At 31.7% G+C, this 21,395-nt stretch overlaps 1 protein-coding gene and 1 pseudogene across 2 annotated transcripts in view; both read left to right on the top strand.

Annotated features, from left to right (window-relative positions):
• Positions 1 to 16,612, top strand: part of Ork1 (open rectifier K[+] channel 1) — a 28,741-nt gene extending 12,129 nt beyond the window's left edge. For both annotated transcript variants that reach the window (XM_089222983.1, XM_015520449.2), the window contains exons 4-11: positions 1,189 to 1,365; positions 4,664 to 4,785; positions 7,921 to 8,137; positions 8,600 to 8,847; positions 9,468 to 9,884; positions 10,202 to 10,398; positions 11,545 to 12,277; positions 15,547 to 16,612. In XM_089222983.1, the coding sequence (XP_089079109.1) occupies positions 1,189 to 1,365; positions 4,664 to 4,785; positions 7,921 to 8,137; positions 8,600 to 8,847; positions 9,468 to 9,884; positions 10,202 to 10,398; positions 11,545 to 12,277; positions 15,547 to 15,807 (2,372 nt within the window). In that variant the 3' untranslated portion in view covers positions 15,808 to 16,612. The remainder of the gene's footprint in view (positions 1 to 1,188; positions 1,366 to 4,663; positions 4,786 to 7,920; positions 8,138 to 8,599; positions 8,848 to 9,467; positions 9,885 to 10,201; positions 10,399 to 11,544; positions 12,278 to 15,546) is intronic.
• Positions 16,613 to 19,445: 2,833 nt separating this feature from the next.
• LOC149057016 (uncharacterized) lies at positions 19,446 to 19,956 on the top strand (annotated as a pseudogene).
• Positions 19,957 to 21,395: the final 1,439 nt, after the last annotated feature.

Below are 21,395 nucleotides of genomic sequence, written 5' to 3'. Positions count from 1 at the left end.
ATTGTCCTAGATAAAAATTTAGACCTTTAGTTTTTTAAAATTATTTAGCATTGTGCACTATAAGGATAATAGGATTGGATGATTAGAATTTAGAAAACGATAGTAATCACTAATTAATATTATTTTATTAAAGTTTTAAAATTCTTGAAACTGCGCGAATATAATTTGTACTAGATTAATATTAATTTTTATTTACTGTATGATGTATTAATTAATATTTTTGTATAGTCATTTTTCAGGACTGATATTAATTATTATTATACTTAATAAGCACATCAAAATAACTCAGAAATTATTCATTTGAATTTTTATGAGGTTACAACGATATTTTCGAAATAATTAAATATGTTTAACAATTTTCAGTAAACATTTTTTTGATTGTGAGGTTATCATTCGTGGTTGGTGATCAGTGAATCACCCTGTGATATAGAGACATTCGTTATCGTGACATGTTAACGTTACGGGATATTATATATTAAACAGCTGCAGTACACTGTCGATTAGTGCTGCGTGGTTTTATCTACATCCTCATTCGGTACAATGTAGTAAAACATAACATAATATAATAATATAATCATAATAATAATATTATTACTAAAATAATATGTTATTTATTATTCCATACGATAGTTGGTTTCTTGTATTTATATTATAATGATTATTAATAACACAACTATGATTTTGAACTCAAAATACGACATTAAATATATTGTATTATACACACACACACAAAATGTCTCGAAGAGTATAAATTCTCGTTTATTATTACGTATATGTATATTATATCATCTTTAGCTTTAAGACTCGTATAACTAAGTCCTTAACCCGGGGGAGGATTCCGGGGACTAGGACCACTCAGAATTAATTCAAAAGTTGAAAAATTTTGGCAGTGATATGATATTTGATTATTGATGATGACTATTTTTATAAAGAATTATAATTTTATATTTTCATGAATTCGATTATAACGACGGTAAAGGATTTTATATCTTGAACTTTAAAATAATAGTGTTTCACTAATACACTATTCAATTCATAAAAAAAAAGGTTTGAATCCCTCCCTCGAAATTTTTGTTTTTATATAGATACACGGCCTTGCGTATAACCTTACGTATTAATAAGCACATTGTACCACCCACAAAATTTAAGTCATTTTGAAAAGTATTTTTTTTTTTTTTTGTATTACAGAACTGCTCGCGAAACATTACACGACGATAAATGCCCATGTGCGCAAGCAGTTAGCCCAACAGTTGAACGTGTACTGTAACAAAACAGTGTTGGACGAAGGACCGGAAGAACCGCACCAGTATCAATGGACGTACTACAACGCATTTTTTTTCGCGCTGACCACGCTGAGTACGATCGGTAAGTATTAGGAGGATGATGATGATAAACGCCTATATACGTTTAAAGATATTCAAACTTTCAGTGAAAATTCCTACTGAAAATTTGATACGATACTTTTTACCTGCTTTATTATAGAACATTATAATAACGCGACATTGTGATGAATTAAAAATACGTTAAAAACATCTGTTCGTTAAATATTTTGGCTCGACGTGGAATTCTTATTGAATTAATGTTCACTAAAATATTTTATTTTGACAGTTTGACATTCCAGGTGATTCTTTAATATCCTAGAAGTTTGAAAAAATAAATATTCTTTTACATAGGTACATTTAAGTAATATGAAAGAGCGTTTTATGAAAAAAAATAAAAACAAATTTTATATTATCAATGTTACCATTGTTATCTGGGATCGGTGGTGGACAATTATTATTAAAGATTTTGAATTAGGCGATTTTAAAATTGCGTGCACGTGGGTCTTGAAATATGTGGGCGGTTTGCGTTTGGGCGAATTGCCTTTTTATCCGTATAATAAAAGTAATGTGTTTGGGCGAGACAATGTATTTTTTTTATTCCTGAATTTTTTGATCAGAATTATCATTTTTCGTATTTTGTTTATCATTTATCTTTAGATTAGACATAATTAGTGAGCGAAGGTTCAACGTAGTATTGATGAAGATTCAATATTATTAAACAAGTGATTAACGTGCAGTGCGGACGGTGCGACACAATATAAAAGATAAAATTGTAATGATTATAAGATAAAACAAAAAGCAAATATATTTTTTTCAATTTTAATTATATTTTAACTTCATTAAAAAAAAATCTAAATCATTTCAATTTTTAATTACACGCGCACACACATAAATAAACAATCCATTTTTAATCATACCCGTGGAATTCACTGACAGTCCCAAGTCTGTCAAAATAAGGGGGAAAATGGATTGATAAAATACAGCATCCCAGGGTATTCAAAATAAATAATAAAAAATGGTCGCCCAAACGCATTACAATGTTTTAAAATCACTCGCCCAAACGCATTATGCTGAATTGCCCAAACACAATGCAATTTTTAAAAATTCACCCAAACGCGTGACGCCCGAAATATGTATGTTGTAGTAAGAGATAAGTGTTTTTTAGTGTATGTGACTGTGTGCGTGCAAATTAAATAGTGGAGCCCACTCGCACGTCTATGTATAAGTCACCTCCTAGGCGTTGCACGTGTGAACAGTGAACAAATAATTATGCTAATTTATATGTACGTTTTAAAGATGGACCTAATAATATGATAATATTTTAGAAAACTGATCTGAATTTATTATGATGTCTACTTGAAATCGGTCAGTTCATATTTTAAGATTTTTGATTTAGGTTCCGTATAATCGACGTTTGAAAATCCCAAAATTTCAAATTACCCAAACTTAATTTATAGTTACTGGGAGGGGTGAAATTGGGAAAAGTAGACTGAGTGACATAATAACGAATCGAAATCAGTATTAAAAAGTATTATCGCATTATTATGCATAGGTGGACGAAAGATAGGTTAGGTATGTTTTGGTAAAATAACTATCCGTCACTGATCCCTTTAAAAACAAAATTCACTTTTAATTGCATAATCGGAATCAATATATTATTTGGTATATTTCGTTTTATACTCATATGAAAATACAATTTCTACAAGTTGGCAGTTGAAGTGTATGAAGTTAATATTTGTAGGTGACATAGTGTTACTCTACAATATGTTAGTCAACTGCCTGGCTATTTTTTTGAAATTTAAATATTTGTAACTCATAAACCACTTGTATAAAATTAATTATTACAGTGAAAGTAGTCTGTATTATGTATATATAATACGTTATTGTAATCATGATTACTTAATATTATATAATTTTATGATTCGAAATTTTCCGACGATTGGACAAACGCGTCCGTACACGGGGGAGGGTCCTCGAAAAATGAAACCATCAGTGAGCCTCGTGGTGATGTGTACGTAATACATATCATGTATTTTATTATTATGCACGACGTTCAAAAATTGTAAAAAAAATGACATTACAATGTAGGTATGCACATATTATAAACATAATAATACCTACATAATATGTATTAAAATAAGTTTTTAGCGCCCCGTCGAATATTACAACAATTATAATTAATAACGGGATATTGTCTCTGTGTACTCAGAGTCACGTGTACAATATGTATATAACTTATAAGTAGGTACACATAATAATATGTATTATATATATTACATAAAATATGCACGTGCAAAACGCTGCCACATTACTTCGCGATTTTCGTTTTTTTTTTACCATCGTCATTTAACGCGACACGTACGCACGTTATTATATTGTACACTTACACGGCTGCATCCTAATCACCGTACAATAGGTACACTAAAACAATTTATCTTAATTTATGTTATTATTATATGAATTAGCGTAATATACATATAATATAAACTACGTATCTATACTCAATGAGTTCAGTTACAGGTACGTGTAATTCGTCGTTTGATTATAACACGCTGTAATATAGCTAAAATATTATTATGTGGTAGGTAACATTGGCGTAGATCTAAATTATAAATGATCGAAATATGGATGGAATATACCCATTCCTTATAATACCTATATGTACCTATAAACGGTATACCCAACTTAGTCTAAAATTTGTTAAATTGCGTATGACATGGTTAAGTACCTGCACAGTGTTTTAATATATTATGGTATTCGGGGCATGGCTAGTCAAAAATGTTATATAAATTAATTTCAATATAATTTTTGTGTTTTGTTATTTCCTTATAGTAATATTCGAATAAGGTATTAAAAATATGTTATTTATTTATTACTATAGGATACCTCAAGTTTAATTGCATGTTCCCATTCATAAATTAAATGCCATTTTCGATCACACTTGAATACAATGTATCCACATGTTGTGACCATGTATATAGGTATTATTATCTATGAACTAATTTTTACTGTAATTTTTATAACATTACAGAAGAATTTTATGGACCATTTTTTTTTTTTTTTTTTTTGGAAGTGCAATAATATTTAATTTATCTATCGTCGTAAATTATGAAATTAAGTGTTATCACAGGCCTATAAAAAAGCGAACCAATTACAGAGAGAAAGGTCCAGTTGCCGACAATTTTAGAAAAAGATAGCATACACCATCATAATTCTATTATATACAAGTATATACTGCCCTCTTTGTAACAATGTTGGCACTAGGAAATCTATTAGTATTAGAGTAGGGAAGACGCGCAGTCATTAAATTAATAATTACATCAAGTAAATGTGTATTACAGGTTATGGAAATTTGCACCCGACTTCCGGTACCGGACGCATACTGGTGTTGGTGTACTCGTTGATCGGCATCCCTCTCAACGGTATTGTGTTGACGCAACTGGGAAGCTTTTTCGAATCCAGAGTGAGTATATTATTAAATAATATAAGTGGAAACTTATCAAAGTTCTAAATGTTTTGTCTTAAGAATTTAATGCCCATCATCACACAGCGACTCTCTTGTTATTCGTGTCCTCAGAATAATATTATTATCTTTGGCTGATAAAAGAGTTGATGCTAAACTCTTGTGTTTTTATCTAAAACCATAAATTCGATATAAGTCATATAGATGCTCCAGTATTAGTATATAACATAAATTTCTTCGTCTTTCCTCGGAACATTCACCACTCCCATTAATTTTCTATTCGGATTATTCCAATATTTTATCTAAAAAACAATGGTTCGAAAAGGATGGTGAAGATGACCAACGAGGTTGACCCATCATTCCTCATTTGATATAGTGTTATTATTACTATCATAAGATATTTAATATTACGATTATTTTAGAATAATTTGGAAATGTAATTTTCTCAATATTAGTTTATCTGTTTGATTTTAACATATTTTGAATTTGTCTTGAAATAAATATTACGATTTAACGTGCTTTTATTATTTTTTTTTTTGTGAGGAATCGATTTTTTAATAGATCATGTCGAAATTTTTTATTGCCGTGTATATATCGTGTAATTCCGATAGAGGGTGTTCTACTAGAAAAAACAAATTATATCATACACTTTTGGAAAAACCTATCGTGAATAAACGCCAGTATGGATAATCCAATCTCGGTTTTTGCAATAAAAAATGTCGACATGATCTATTAAAAAATCGATTCCTCGCAAAAAAAAAAAAAATAAAAATTTGTATTTCCGTTCCGCCCAGTTTTATACGGGATTTACGATAATACGCGTCATAGATGACCCAGACCCACCCTCAGTAATGCAAAAAAGTGAGAAAACGCAGTTAACTATACAGTCGCTATACGAATAATAATATACTGTTTAATAAATCGTTGAAATTGCGGTTGTGTGCTCACAAAAACACAATGCAACATATTATTGTGTTATGTGGCCGATCCGCGGCGGCTGGACCGGATATCAATTTCCGGTGCCGAAATCGAGTTCGAGAAACTGGTCGATTAGCGCGGGGTCGCCATCATGTTGATGCTTACTATATACCTAATTGGTTTACTATTTTTGGTATTTATGGTATTTAATACCAATTGCACGGTCGACGCGTTCAATTACACGGTAGTCGGCAACGCACCCACTGCATAATAATCATTTTTTTTTCTACGTACGTGTCCATTACGAGTGCAACGTATTATGTACAATATTACGTTTGAATAATATGGTAAATAACCTAAGCTAAATTGTAATGCAATCATATTATAACATGTTTAATTATTATTCGGCATTGATAAACCAACGAACGTATATTATAATATAGAAGTGCTCATATATATGCAGATATGCGTGGTAACGAGACTACAATAACGATACTTGTAATTATTATGGTAATGAATTTATTTTATTAATTACCTGTATTGATGCACCTGTATTATGCAAAAATTATTAAAACAATATCAAGACACCCGACGGACGAATATTTCCGAATATTCTTCGCGTTTATTGTCTTAAACGTATTGGTATCATATTGTTTTATGACCGTTGACTGCGATTGCTGCAGATATCGTATATTATTTTATCTATTTATTCATATTTATTCTCGAGATAACATTTTGCACGCTCATTTCGTATAAGAGCGATGAGTAATGAGTCATATATAATACCTACTATATATGGAACAGTATTATACTGTTATACAGTTTTAAACTCGTATTTCATAAAACAAACAAAATAAAAAACTATTTATTCGCAATCGAACACACGTTATGTGCATTTTACTATATTATATTATTATATCGTATCATAATGTGTTTCTACCCATAAGATCATATAAATATTATATTTTACTGTCCAGATACTTTGCTTTATAGAATACATATTCGTAGAAATATTGTTGGGTAGGTATATTTTTATTACACCGTAATAATATGTTTTTCATTATCGTTGTGTTTAATGTTTGAGTACAACGATCGATCACAGAGTGAGTGAAATTAAAACGATAAGACTTCCGGTTGTTCATAAGGTATAAAAAATGAAGTCTGGCGTTTATATAAAAATGGCTGACTATAATATTAAGGTGGAGAGCGAATATTGTGCAGTATGGTCGAACGAACAAACGTCTAACGGGTTTTTTGATAATTATTTAAACGGAATATTTTCATTACATATTATGTATGCAAGAATCGTATTCAAATTATGTATTTTTTTTTTTAAATTTAAAAATGCGTCGACTTTGTTCAAATCTGTCGTCGGTACGTTTATTTCAAGCCAAAAGTTAAATATATTCGACACAAGCACAAAAACGGTTGAAAAATAATATTTTTAATGTATTAATAACGGATATCCGATATCATTACCATCAAGAATCCGAGCTTCTCGAACTTTCAAAGATCCCATCATTACAGACAAAAAATGACCAAAACAACAATATTTTTTTTATTAACTTCTAAATTGCCATTTTCATGAAGTCATGAATATTTCAGCTCGGTTCGGAAGATAAAATAACGCTCCTTTTCATTTGAAATCTCAGTAACATCATATTTGGCGCTCGAAACACGATTTTCCGTTCCTTTTCTTTTTAAATTTAACATTTTTGTAATTTATTTTTTGCAAAACTGTAACTTACCAGCGCCGTAAACTTTTTAGCATAGTTTTGAATTTGAATCGGAAATATTTTCACCAAGAATTATCTTTTGTTTCTGAAATCTAATCAATACTGCCTTAGCAGTCTGCCTATAATAATATATTAACAAAAAAATAATCGATTTTTGTGAGCAAAAAGGAAATTCATAAGTGTCCCTCGAACATTTTTTCATTTTAATGACTAATGAGACGGGTAGGTACATGGAATCAATTTTGTTTTTGGCGAGTAATTCTTACGGTCAAATAATATTACGTAGTCATGTAGTTGTTAAGAAAAAACAGTTTTGCAGTACTAAAATGTTGTTGTATTAAAACATTTGTGGCGAAAAACTCGTTTCCGGTTTTATACTATAATTTATTAAAGAGACCGAAAGAGGTGTACTGTATTTAACAATTAAATGATCGACGAACTAATTACTAATTTTTAATGTTTTCTCTCGAATATAACGCAGATTCTTCGAGCTCATTACAGCTACAAGACGCAACGGATGATGGGACCCCAACTGAGCCTCATCCTGGACATAGTAACATACCTGATACCCGGAATAATTGTCTTCATCTTCCTCCCGGCTGGACTAATATCCTATTGTGAAGACTGGACGTTCGACGAGAGCGTATACTTTACATTTGTCACATTGACCACCATTGGCTACGGAGACTACGTTGCCGGTAAAGCACAAAATTTGACAGTAAACAACTAATGATCATCGATAGAAATTTTGATGAAATAAAAATCTGAAAGATAATAATAATTATTATTAAATATCATATATAGTAATATTGTTAAGAATACTTGAAGTCTTGAACGAAATATTGGTTACTTATTTAAATACATTTACCGACAAGTATTCAAATGCAAATACAAGTACATATCAAGTATATAAAATATTTTCAAATATGCCTCCTTAAAATTTGTGTTACAATTTTAGGGACATGTTTATTTAGGTCTGGATGGTAAAAAAAGATCACAAATCACAAATTTTAACAGTCAATTAAACTAGGCAATTTCATAATTTAATTAGAAAACAAACTAACAATAGTTAAGTTAGAAAGTTATAAAAAAAATAACTTTTTAACTAGTAATACTTACCTTTGACTATAACTGGACGACTGTGTAATTGCGTGTTTCAGGGCAGAAAGTCAACATAGGAATATGGTACGATGCGTACAAGGTGTTTCTGGTGTTTTGGATTATGTTCGGTCTTGGTTATCTGTTCATGATACTCAGCTTCATATCGAGGGCGATGCGGTCGAAGACGCTCGAACACCTGTTCTTGGAACGGCTCAAGCAAACCCATTCGAAAATCTGGCACCAGTTCACCAAGGACGTCGTTTACATCAGACGCGTGCTCAATGAGTCATACCTGTTGAAGTTTAAAGTTCGTATATATTTATATATAATTCGTACATAATTATCATATTATTGTTGATCATGTGAACCAGCAAAACAAAAGTTACTATCCTTATTAACATATTACACCACATTTTAATAGTTTTATGATTAAATAGAAATAAAAATTAACTAATAATATTTGATTCCTTTAAATTCTAAACACAGATATTTTATCAGGTAGTTTATTCGAAATCTTTTAATAATTAAAACTAAATTTAATATTGATTCGTCAATCAATATTTTGATTTTCATAATTTTCATTATATGTATATAAGCATATAAAATAGACTGCTGAGGTCATGGCAATGAAAATCTGAAGAATTTCTATTTAACTTTTCTTAATTATTCAATATCATCAAGTTATCAATATTTAAAAAAAATTCTATACCCCCTCCCCTTAATAAATACAAAAACTTGAATATGTATTAAATACAATTTTAATTTGGTAAGCAATCTCAAATTCCAAAATGGTGGGTGAAACCGGGTTGATGAGATATACCAGAACCTTATTACGCATAACAATTTAACAACAACAACAATAATAACAATCAATTACCTACAACAATAACGTCCTAACGATATGCTCGTTTATTGTCTCCCTTGCAGCCGGTGTACAAGAAAGAGGCGCTATCACGCGATCAACCGCTGAGGCGGAGCCGGAGCGCGCCGAACCTGACTGAGTGGCCAGTGTTGTGCAAGGTACCGGTGGCAGCTCCTGTGACGCGCCGGACGTCCGACGACGAGGATGAGGAGACGGTGCGCCAGCGGTTCGAGAAGCACCGGATGAAACGCCGGCGGGCACTGTCGCAGAACAAAATGCGATCTCTGCTCCGGCGCACCAAGGCCACGTCCGAGATCGACTTGGCGCACATCGACAAAGAGGCCACGTTCGGCGCCGACATAGCGTCTTACGAGATCCTGTCTCGGGTGGTCGACGCGCTGGAGACGGCCGTTCCCAACCAGCAGGGTGAGCACCAGCAACCCACCCATCACCATCACATGCATCCAGATGTTACAAATTCGGTGAGTGCATAGCCCAGAGTGTTTTGAAAGATGAAAGTGTCAGTGGAGGGAGGACCAGTTTTGGCAATTTAAAAAAAAATAAAAATAAAAATACGATACTGTTTTCCTCCTTTAAAATAGTCACTTTTTAATACCGTTCGACGGTATCATCGAAAATTCAACTTTGGCAAAGATGTGACAAAAAATATTTTTTTCATACTCTTTTCATAATAATATTTATCATGCTTCGAGCAGTGTAGGGAAACATCTCTATAAAATAGTATAAGATAATTGTTTCTAATAATAATTTATTATATTGCAACTATGCGTATATATAGAGCAAGAAAAAAGCGATGTCGTTCTCGGAGGGTGTGCAAGGGTTCACGAAACAGGACATTCTGGCCAGCGAAAAGAACGAATGGACAGTCGGCGGCGACATGCTGAACAGGGAAAACCCTTTCGGGGCCAAACACAGGAATTCGTATTTCGAGTACGACACGTGGGGTGGAGGAGCAGACGACCAAAATTTTAAAAAGTAAGTAAACCATTAATGTTGCTACCTGTGTACAACTACCAACGAGTCATTATCGTCCGAACACTCCGAACAGTCCGAACTAATTCAGGAAAATATAATAAATTTTAACTACCTACAATCCACAATATTACAAATAGGTAGTGTTTGAGTATGGATTATTTCTTGTGAAATTTCACAAAAACATGAGACATTAAAATTTTTTCTTATACAAATAATAATGATGATTAATTATACAAAAATTAACTAAAAAAAATCATCACTAATGAGTAGTTAGTGATTGTTATCCCCAATATTATAAAATTGTGTAGGTAAGTTATGACAATAATATACGTAAAAATAAAAATAAAATAATTATAATGCTGAAATATTTTTGAAATGCGTGAAATATTTTTTGAAATGTTTTACGATTTTAATATCATGACATTTTCAAACATTACATAATATACGTATCTAAACGCATACAATTGATCTATCGGAGACTTTAATCGCTTAATTTTTCAGCACGTTTTAAGCTCAACTCGTCACAATAAATTCGTTATGACTAAATAATTATGCGTTGTAGTAAAAACGAAATAGTTGATGAATACTGAAAGCAATGCTATTTTTGCTTTGTTAAACCTTTTATTTGTTTACTGAATAAATACAATACATATACGACCTATTCTAACGAAGTCTGTTCAAAATCGTTGCTAAAAATAGACTATAAAGTATAATTACATTACCCTAAGGCCTAAATGTAATTAAATTAAAATAAAGTAGATATAACCAAAGCTATATTTACATGTAAATCAGAAATGTTTATTTCTATCTTTATTCTATATAACCGTATAAACTGTGCGCGTTTAAAGTAAATAGACTAGTCGCATAGTGCGTTGTGTGATTTCGAGATCTGTTTCAAATATGATACAATATGATTTTTAAATTTTATGACGAGTGATACATTTAATAATTTCCAATCGATATTATTGTATTTGTATAGCTTAATATTATAATTTAATACAATAATATAAAATATCGATAGCTTTGGTGGAAAAATATCTATAAATAAACATTGCCTCGTGAACACGCAATTATATTTCCAAAAAAAAAAAAAATTAAATTTATTATTTATCTTACCGTGCTTTACGATGCCATCGGTTTTTGCAGATTCAACGATTACACGAAACACGGCAATGGTGGCCAGAACAAGCCGCGGGTACCGAAGCTGCGTCGCATGTCAGCGGCCGCGTTCAACTTTCTGTCCAACAACATCGCACCAAAGTGGTTTGCCGAGAAGTTGGCCGACGGCAGTGGTGGCGGCGGCGGTGGTCATTCCTGGAACAACGATCCCAGACATAGACTGTCTCTGAACGACGACCAGGGTTACGGTTACGGGTCTACGACGTCTACATACAACGGTACGGCGCCGATCAACCGCAGCAGCGTACCGGTGCAGTATCACCACCGCTGGTCACACGGTCCGCAAGTGGTGCACGACCCGCATGTGTACGGATCGTCGGCACCCGAACACCCGCGACACCGGCGGCTGTCCAGTCCGGACCCGGTGCTCGCGCACTGCGCCAACACCATCGCCGTGGCTGACTTTTTGATGACGTTGCAACGGTCACTGGACAGTTCGTCCGTCACCGGAAAACAGCCACCGCTGTCGTCCGGAACGCACCATGTCACCAACCGGCCGGTGGTAACCGGCGGCGGATTTGCTTCCGTTATCCGGCACGAACGTCGGTCACCGCTTTTCACGTTGTTCCAGGACCGGCCGCGGCGGTCGTCCGGCGAATCGTGGCAGTACTCGTCGCTGACGTCCATCGTATCGTCCACGTCGTCTACGGTAACCAACGCGACGACGACGCCGGCCACCGACGCCGGTACCATAAACGCGGTAACTATATTTAGAAATAAATCCACACTCGAGTGTATTATAGTAACCAAGATTTGTGGGTCATTTAACGTGGTGTAAAGAACGTGTATCCGCATAAAATGTGCAACGTAATGAAATATGACAGCAGGAAGCGGATTTAAATGTTCTCATATAATATGCCTACAATCAAATTGAAAGTTAGAAAATTTTAATGATTAATAATAATATAATATAACAATATTTAAGTTCTTATAAATACTATGATATCCGATATTAAATTTGTTTTAGGTATATTGTGTATTGTTAGGACTACTCGTTTGAATTTTGGGTTAGCTACATTAACATTCAAAAAAAAATTATCCAATAAATAATTAATTGTAAAAAACCACATTTCATCATGAGGTTTTTAATTGAAAAAAAAATTGGACACTCCTTAAAAATTGTAAAAAAAAATCAATAACTATTTGAAAGATCGTTGAGTTACTTTTAAAATGTACAAAAATCGTTATTTGAAGAAATACGTTATTATAAGAAGGCGCTACACCCACATGTGTTGTCTACGGTTTGTAAATATGTACAAAATAGTAAAAACTGTTTAGCGCGGTACAACTTCATTCCATCTGTATATTTAGCATAATTATTAAAATTCCACAATACATAGGGAAGAACTTTATATGTGTCATAATTTATTGATTATTTGTAAAATATTTATTCAATATTTTTTGATTTTGATAGCACTAACCAATAATTTTTAGTAATTAAATGAAAACATAAAAAGGCATATACTATATTCTCAAATTGATAACTTTAATGTATTTATGTTACTCAGATAGTAAAAACATTACGACATAGATAAAGTTTTTCTGTATGTGTTGTAAAATTTTGGTGATTCTACTATTTATACAGAAGTAGGTAGTAAAGTTGTCCCACGCAAAACAGTTTTTTCCATCATGTTGCACGTTTGTAAGACGGAGACAACACACATGCGAGTGTGTCCTCTTAAAGGAAAATAGATTTGGAATCTATTTACAAATGTTGACGCGCGTAACAAGGTTCTTATTAACACGCTTAAAACAAAAACCACTCAAATAAACCATTGAATAAAGATAAAGAAGACGTGAGTGTGACATCACTAATTGTCGAGATGCAAATCATTTGTCGTGAACAGAAAGAAAAATGTAGGCAGTTTGATTAAATTTTTATATGATCATAATATGAAAAACGTTATTTGAATTTTAGCCTATAATTGGTTTATATTTTATTCTCTGATATAGATGTCTATATACTTAGCACTCGTACTTAGTACCTTATTTCTTAAATATCAGATATTTAAACTGCGATCAAACCAATTCGGTATATTGTCCAATCGACGACAATTTAAAAATGTATTACTACAATATTATATTTAACCTACCTATAATTAATAGTTAGGGGGACGAGGTGGCCGAGTGGTCTACCGCGTCGGCTGTGGCTCAGCCGGACCGGGTACGATCCTCGACCATCGGCGGTATTTTTCTCCGGGCAAGTCACGGTGTCCGGAAAACAAGTGCCGCCATCCCCCACTCTGGGGCATGGCATAAACCTACGGGTACCCCAATAGAAATTCTGCCAAAAACTTTCACCCACGTGTACAACCAACCTACAGTTCCATAAGAACCTACAGTACTACCCCCTTCCCAATGGCCTTATTTCCGCGGGATGATTAAAAAAAAAAAATTAATGGTTAGGCAAAAAATCTCTATATAAAAACAATAATAATTATGGAAGTAATTAATACAGTATGTATATCTATTTATTTATTGGACATCGCTTTAATGAATCGAAGCCTTGAAATTTTACAATTTAATTATATTTATTATAATATACTGCAGTTCACCTGGCCATATCTATGTACTATATTATTAACTAAACTCAATATACATACATTATTCTGAAATTTATGGAAGATTTCATGCAGTATACTTATTTTTTACCGATTACTGCATAATAATGAAGTCCACGTGAAGTAAAGTTTATTCTCTCGTAGCTTACATAATACATATATTTCTGATGTGAAACATCCAATGCACCTTTAATATAATAAATAATATTATTAATCGTACAGAATCTGAAAATTTTGTTTTTGATTATGCAACCATGTTTGTTTCCTTTACTAAATCATTCTTTCAATTTTCATGCATATTTCCTGCGAAAAATAACTACGATATTTTGCACATCCTGTCAGATATCCTTCGACAGCTCACTTTTTTTTATTTTACGTTTTACATTTTAGGATTCATTCAACATTAAGAGGATGACACATCTGCATGTGTTGTCCCCGTCTTACAAGTGCATAACATGCGGTTTCACGCGGGAAAGAACCGATAATGCTACAGTTATAACTAAGAAACGAAATTTTCAGCATATAAAAAAGAGAATTTTGTCTGGGCAAGATCATTCTTATTTTTTCGACATCAGAACTAAAAAAAAAAGTTATTCATGTTTAAAAAACACAAAAATAATGTATTATGAAACGATAAGAACTTTTTTTGTGTAAGAGCTGATATTAAAAAAAATAGAAACGATATTGTAAAATACAGACAAAATTCTTCTTTTTATAATATAAATGAAAATTTCATTTCTTAATTATAACTGTAGCTTTCTCAATTCTATCCCGTGCGAAACCGTTTTTGCCATGTTACGCACTTATAAGACGTAGACAACATATATAGATGTGGCGTCCTCTTAAGGTTACATTTGGTAGTAACTAGATTAACATAAAAAGTAGATTTTATCACTTTATGAATGTATTATAATATTATAAAAATTAATTAATGCATTAATATTAGTTAAGTTATTTACCGTTTGTCGGCGGCTTTATAATATTGTACTGTTTATATATTAAATTGGATTTAGAGATCAAATCGATTATAGCTATTGTTAAATCTTTACTTTTCTCGAGTTTTTTTTTTTTTTTGGTGAGTATCGTTGGTTGAGATTTAAGCATTTAGTTTCATATTTTGAGTGTTTCTCGAATAATAGGTACTATGCTGTATGATACTGAGGGGGTGCGGTAGGTGCAGCAGCTTGATGGAGGGTGTTTGATGATGAGGAATAATTAGTGGGTTACAGAAACCATCAAACCATCTTCTTGTGCTGGTGATTGTGATTCTTTCGTACAGGTGTCAACACGTAGCGTGTAGTTTTGCAGGTAGGTTGGGGGAACGAATGAGGTTTATATTTTTAAAGTTTGTTCTGTCGTTGTATAATCTGCGAAAACATTATAATTTATGAATTATTGTTATCAACAGGTCCACGAACAGCCTGCGGTAGCAGCCACCGCGAGGAGGTCGAAGAAGAAGCGCACCAGACGGTTCTCGATAAGGCCGACAGTGGGAACGACCGAACCAAACGGAAGTGTCCGGTGTTGGACGACGACCGAAACCAACAACACCACCACCTGTGGTACCGCCGACGACTCCGCCCTCAAAGGAAGAGTAGGTGCACCGGGGCAGGGTGCAGGACATATAGGAGCCGGCGCAGGAGATTTCCGGCTGAACATCGAAGACTGACGGCAGACGACGTGACACACAACGCCCGCCCACCCACCCACCGACGACAATGTACTATAACAATTATTATTGTTTCGCGGCCGGAAGTACGCATCGATCGCTATTGTAGACCGAGCGTCATCCGCTGTCGTCGATCAAAATATAAATTTATATATATATAAACATATAACACGCGACGTTTGTATATGAATTATATTCCATAAATTGTGATTATTATCCATAACGATTATTATACGTTTATACTGCATTATTAATTATTATAATTTATATTGAAAAATCGTTTTCAATTTATAATAACGCACGACGTAATGATATTATTAAAAATAGAAGTTTAAAATTTATAAAAAAAAAACAACAAAAAATATCGTTTTTCTTTGCCTCCATTTTTTTTTTTTAATCTGTACTCGCTGACAGAAATGGTTTCGTGTTTAATACAGGTTAATTAAAGAAATGTAATATTATATTTATATGATTTATTTTTGGCGTTTTAAATTGAACAAATTTAATTGAATTGAAATTACGCGCATTCGGATCACGAAAAACACGACAAATGTATGATTCACGAAACCCTACTCAATTACATAGACTAAAAATACGTTATAGTAATCAATATAAGCAAAATATTAAATATTATGAATTTAAAAACTATATATATCAATGCATGAATACGTTTACGAGCCACGTGGATAAATATAATGATATAAAGAACCAAAATACATTTTATAATTTTAATAATTTTGTAAAAATATCTTCTGTCCGTGATAAATAATGTGCTTAAAAAATATATGTCCAACACGTCTCGAAACGAGTGTTTCTTTATAAACGACTAGCAACACTTACCAAACTTTCTGCGATCGAGTGAGCTATCTTCTAATCATAGTTTTCTGAAATTTCAATGACTTCACGTTGATATTCACGCCAAGCGGAAGTCATTTGCCAAGTTCACACACTAAACTTAGCTGGTAAATAGCTACATAAAATCTATATACATATGTACATAATATGTTGACGTCTAAAAATCACAAGTTCTTACTTGAAAAAATCATTGCAGATAGTTTTTTGAGTTAATATAGACGATAGCGTAAATTAAATAGTTATACGTTTATTGTATTACCTATTTATTTTTAACCTGAAAATTTACAAGTTAAACAGGAAAAAAATTAAGTGACCAATCTTTTGTGTCATACTAGTTGAGCGTATCTATTTTAATTTTTAGTTAAATATGTCACTGAAATGGATGTGTTAAATTTGAGTTCAATGATAAATCATCGCTTACAGTAAACGATCCTGTGCGGAGATAGTCTGTCTGCAGCCTATTATCAAATAAAATATATATATAGCTATTAATTATTAAGGTAAGGTAATTTATTTTACTGTTTGTATAGATAAACTGTAAACAGCAAACGAATATTATTCTAAAAAGTTAACTATTTGTTATTAATTAGCGTAATTAAAAATAACTCAGTTTTAACTTATTAATCTTTTATTACCATATAGTTTTGACCACAAGATATCAGTTCTTACATAAAGATACAATTTTAATGTATTACTTTCTATACTGTAGCACAACTTTATATTATAAAACTATCTTAACTTTGAGTTTTCATAAGATCAATATAATTTTGGGCGAAGCACGTTTGGGTACATAACATTATTTTTACCTGTAAATGTAGAACACGTTTGGGTACACAAACACATAGCACGTTTAGGTACATACGCTAATTGCCATTATAGGTTATCGCGAAAAAAAAGTTTAACAATCTTTATAAGATATGGTTTTGAAAATAACTAAATGTTTCAACGTTTCAATGTTCAGTTCCAATTTGGATTTTCAATCGGTAAGATTATTATATTCTTTATAATTATGGACGTGAACATTTCCGATGTTTTTGAAACCCGACGTGGCGAAAAAGTGTGTTGCGATTAATAGTTATAAATTTAGTGAGTTTAGAGAAAACAAAGATACAACTAAAATTTTTCGTACTTTACCGTACATCGAATAGTGTCTATAGTGTGTTTTATAGTTTTACGGCCCTATGTACCCAAACGTGTTATTTTTCTAGATATATGGTGTACCCAAAAAGGTGTATTCATTTTTACCCAAACGTGTTGCTTTTAGGGTCTACTGTACCCAAACGCGTTACGTTATGATATTACAATCATAAATCACAAAATTTATAATATTACGTGATATTATCATACATTTTACAAATAATTAAAATACGGGTAATGCCATTATTGCAGGGTTGCTTCTTCCACCATACTAATTGTCATGTTATAATATAACATTATTTTATACGATTATAAAATTTCCTTATTTTTTTTTTTTTTTTTTTAACAGATTGTAAATATCTTGTAAATAATAATAAAACACATACATTTTACAGTAAAAAAATTAACTTTCACCAGTTAATATTCTTCATACACAATATAATATAAAGTTATGTGCTTTGGCTCTATTAGTTATTGAATAAATAATATTAAAAGGACGCTACATATCCATTTATTGTCTTCTACGTCTTACAAGAGCATAACATAACAAATTTACGCTAAGCATATAACGTTTAGCTCCGTTAGCTTAAACATTAGAGTTTACCGACCTATTATATGAAACTTGATAGCAAAAACATTATCTGTATTAGTATGTTGGTTTTTTTTCGATAGTTCAATTTTGTAGCAAGTTATGCGTGTACAAAAAATCGTAAATTAAAAAATGCTCATAACTATCAATTAAAAATCAAGTTATCGTAAAAAACCCACACAATGTTCTTAATATCAAGTTTCATAATATAGGTAAATGCATTTTCTAATTTTTAAACTTGCGGAGTTAAACGTGATCTGGCAAGCGTAAATTTGCTATGTCACGCACTTTGTAAGACGGAGACAATAATTAATATGTGTGTAGGTATAGTGTCCTCTTAAGATGTTCACAACACAAAGTGTTGTACGGCGTGACATATAGGCAATATAGGTACTTCGCTGCGTAGAAAAATAACGTTTAAAAAAATAACAATATTACGTTCAACCAAAGCACATAGCAAGAATAATAAAACAATACGGGACCTACCTACTCACACTAATTGTATTCTGTATATTGTTTTAAATAATAAATATTTTTCATAACGGGACTCCTTAGTTGTGTCCCGTTAAAAATATATACATGAATTGCGTCCTACTATATTGGTTAAGTAGTAGAATTTTTATTTTATTTTCAGGGGTTCTCCGAGGTATATTAATTATAAGGGAAACTGGGCTCTGATATGGACATGGTGTTTCGGTAATAATATAAACTACGATAACAGATGGATTTTATTACCGATACCTGATTGATAAGCAATAATAGGCAAGTTCGTTCATCGTTAATGTGAACAATAAAACACGATTTCTATTCTACTTATACTTTATCGATTATTGGTAAAGCTTTGTATTATATTAATGAGTATACAGCATTTAGTTTCACAATTTTGTGGATTTCCCAAATGAATATAAAATACTTGATTAAGTAGGTACAGTATTTACAGTTAGTAATATTGTTGATTTTAGTATTATCTTTTACTGCAGTTCAGTCTTCGTATACCATCTACGTGAGCTATACCCCCCCCCCCCCTGTATAATAGTTTAGTTTTTACACGTTTAGAATGGAAGTGCAAAATATTATAAGTGAAAAACAAAAGCATTTGAAAATAATTGACAGTTTCATAAGTTCTGACGTTCTGTTTTCATAAATGTTTGGCTAATAATATTCAACGTTGGAAATGTACCGTGAAAACGTGTACTTACAGCATATTTAAAAATTAACGAAAATAATGATATTATTTTACTTAGCGTGAGTGATGCTGCCCACAACCACGATACACTATCTGAAGCAATTATAAATCGGCAAATTGTAAGTAATTCTGTTAAACGAAAAGGTACACAAGAGTTATATGAAAGATCAGTTTAGCTATAATGCATCGACATTTTAAAGAAAGCATTGATGTCAGTGTTAAATCTACATTAACAATTACAGATATTCGCTATATGAAAAATAATTTATGTCGAGCTCGAAATGAACAGCTACCAAAATTGCCAACGAATATTTTAACTGTCCATTCCGCATTAAATTCAATTTACTGTATTACAAACGATAATAATTTAGATGATAAATAATTTAAGAGTTTTAAAATTAAAAAGTAATTTATATATTATATAAACATTTTTTTGTTCAAATTTTGACAAAATTCATCAAAGACTCGAAAATGTAAGTTACAAAGTTTTATTTTTACGCAGTATATTGTATATATCACCTTATATATATATATATATATATATATCTTTGGTCCCAGGTAGAAAGGGCTTAAGTCAATTTTTCACAAAATTTTTTTTTTCAATCGATTTATAGCTTAATTTTTGCTGATTTTTTTGGTCCAATTGGCATAAGTCAGTGAAGAATATTACTCATATTATTGAATAAATAAATAAGGCATATCTAAACATAATCGTTTCTACGTTCGGTAGAAAAGGCGTATGATGACTTATGCCGTTTATACCATTTTATCGCTCAGGTACATAAGGCTTAATATGACTTACGCCTTTTGTAGTGTAATTATATCTCATGTAAAAATGGCATAAGTCAATGATAAAAATTAATTTATTATTATAATATTATAACAAAAATTATAATTGGTAGTAATGATTACAACTGAAACCTTTCATCTCTCATAATAATATCATGTTAAGTTTAAACTGCAGTTATACCAACAGAAAAACTTGTTTGTCTATTTCCGTGGTACCATATTATAGGCTATTATAGTATACGTATAGTTGTTGATGTTATAAAAACAATTTATTTTTGTCTATCTTTCTTTCTATTGATAGAATGATAATGAGTTTGCGCTCCAATATTAATTTATTTTTGACATTGTTATTCTCATTTTGCTAATGTGTTTAATTACTAAATAATAATAATAAATAATAAATGAATATACTATAATTATTGGTTTTTAGTTTATTACTATATTCTACGTATTAGACATTAATGTACCTGTTCAGTGACATTTTTATCTGATAATTTATTTTATTTTAAAAGTCATGGACAAAAAGACATAAGTCAAAATAAGTGAAATAAAAAGGGCATAAGTCGTGAACAAAAAGGCTTAAGTCAAAACTAGTGAAATCAAAAGGGCATAACTACAGTTATCTCGGTAAATATTCATAGTATCAAGAATTTTAATGGTTAAATGTATTCAGAATGCAATATATACAATATAAAAATACCTTAAATATGTAAGAATATAATGAACTTACACGTAGGAATTTTCAAACATTGATACTGCTGTCTCAAAAAGTTGATCAAATTGACTTAAGCCCTTTCTACCCGGGACCAAAGATATATGTATGCAATATTCGAAAATTTAATATAACGTGAGTACATTTAGAGACGAGCAAAGTAGTTTAAGACCAAAGTTAGAAAACAATCTGCATTTAGGGTACACATTTTTTTTTTCATTTCGATTGTTGAATAATTTTAATGTGCAAATCGATGTAGGACCTATTTTAAACGGTCAATGCGCAAACGATGTATAACTTAAATACCGAACGATGCTCAA

Source organism: Diuraphis noxia, unplaced genomic scaffold, assembly GCF_037042655.1.
Source record: "Diuraphis noxia isolate RWA-SAM2 unplaced genomic scaffold, SU_Dnox_SAM2 contig0003, whole genome shotgun sequence".
NCBI lineage: Eukaryota > Metazoa > Arthropoda > Insecta > Hemiptera > Aphididae > Diuraphis > Diuraphis noxia.
This window is presented reverse-complemented; position numbering and strand designations above follow the sequence as displayed.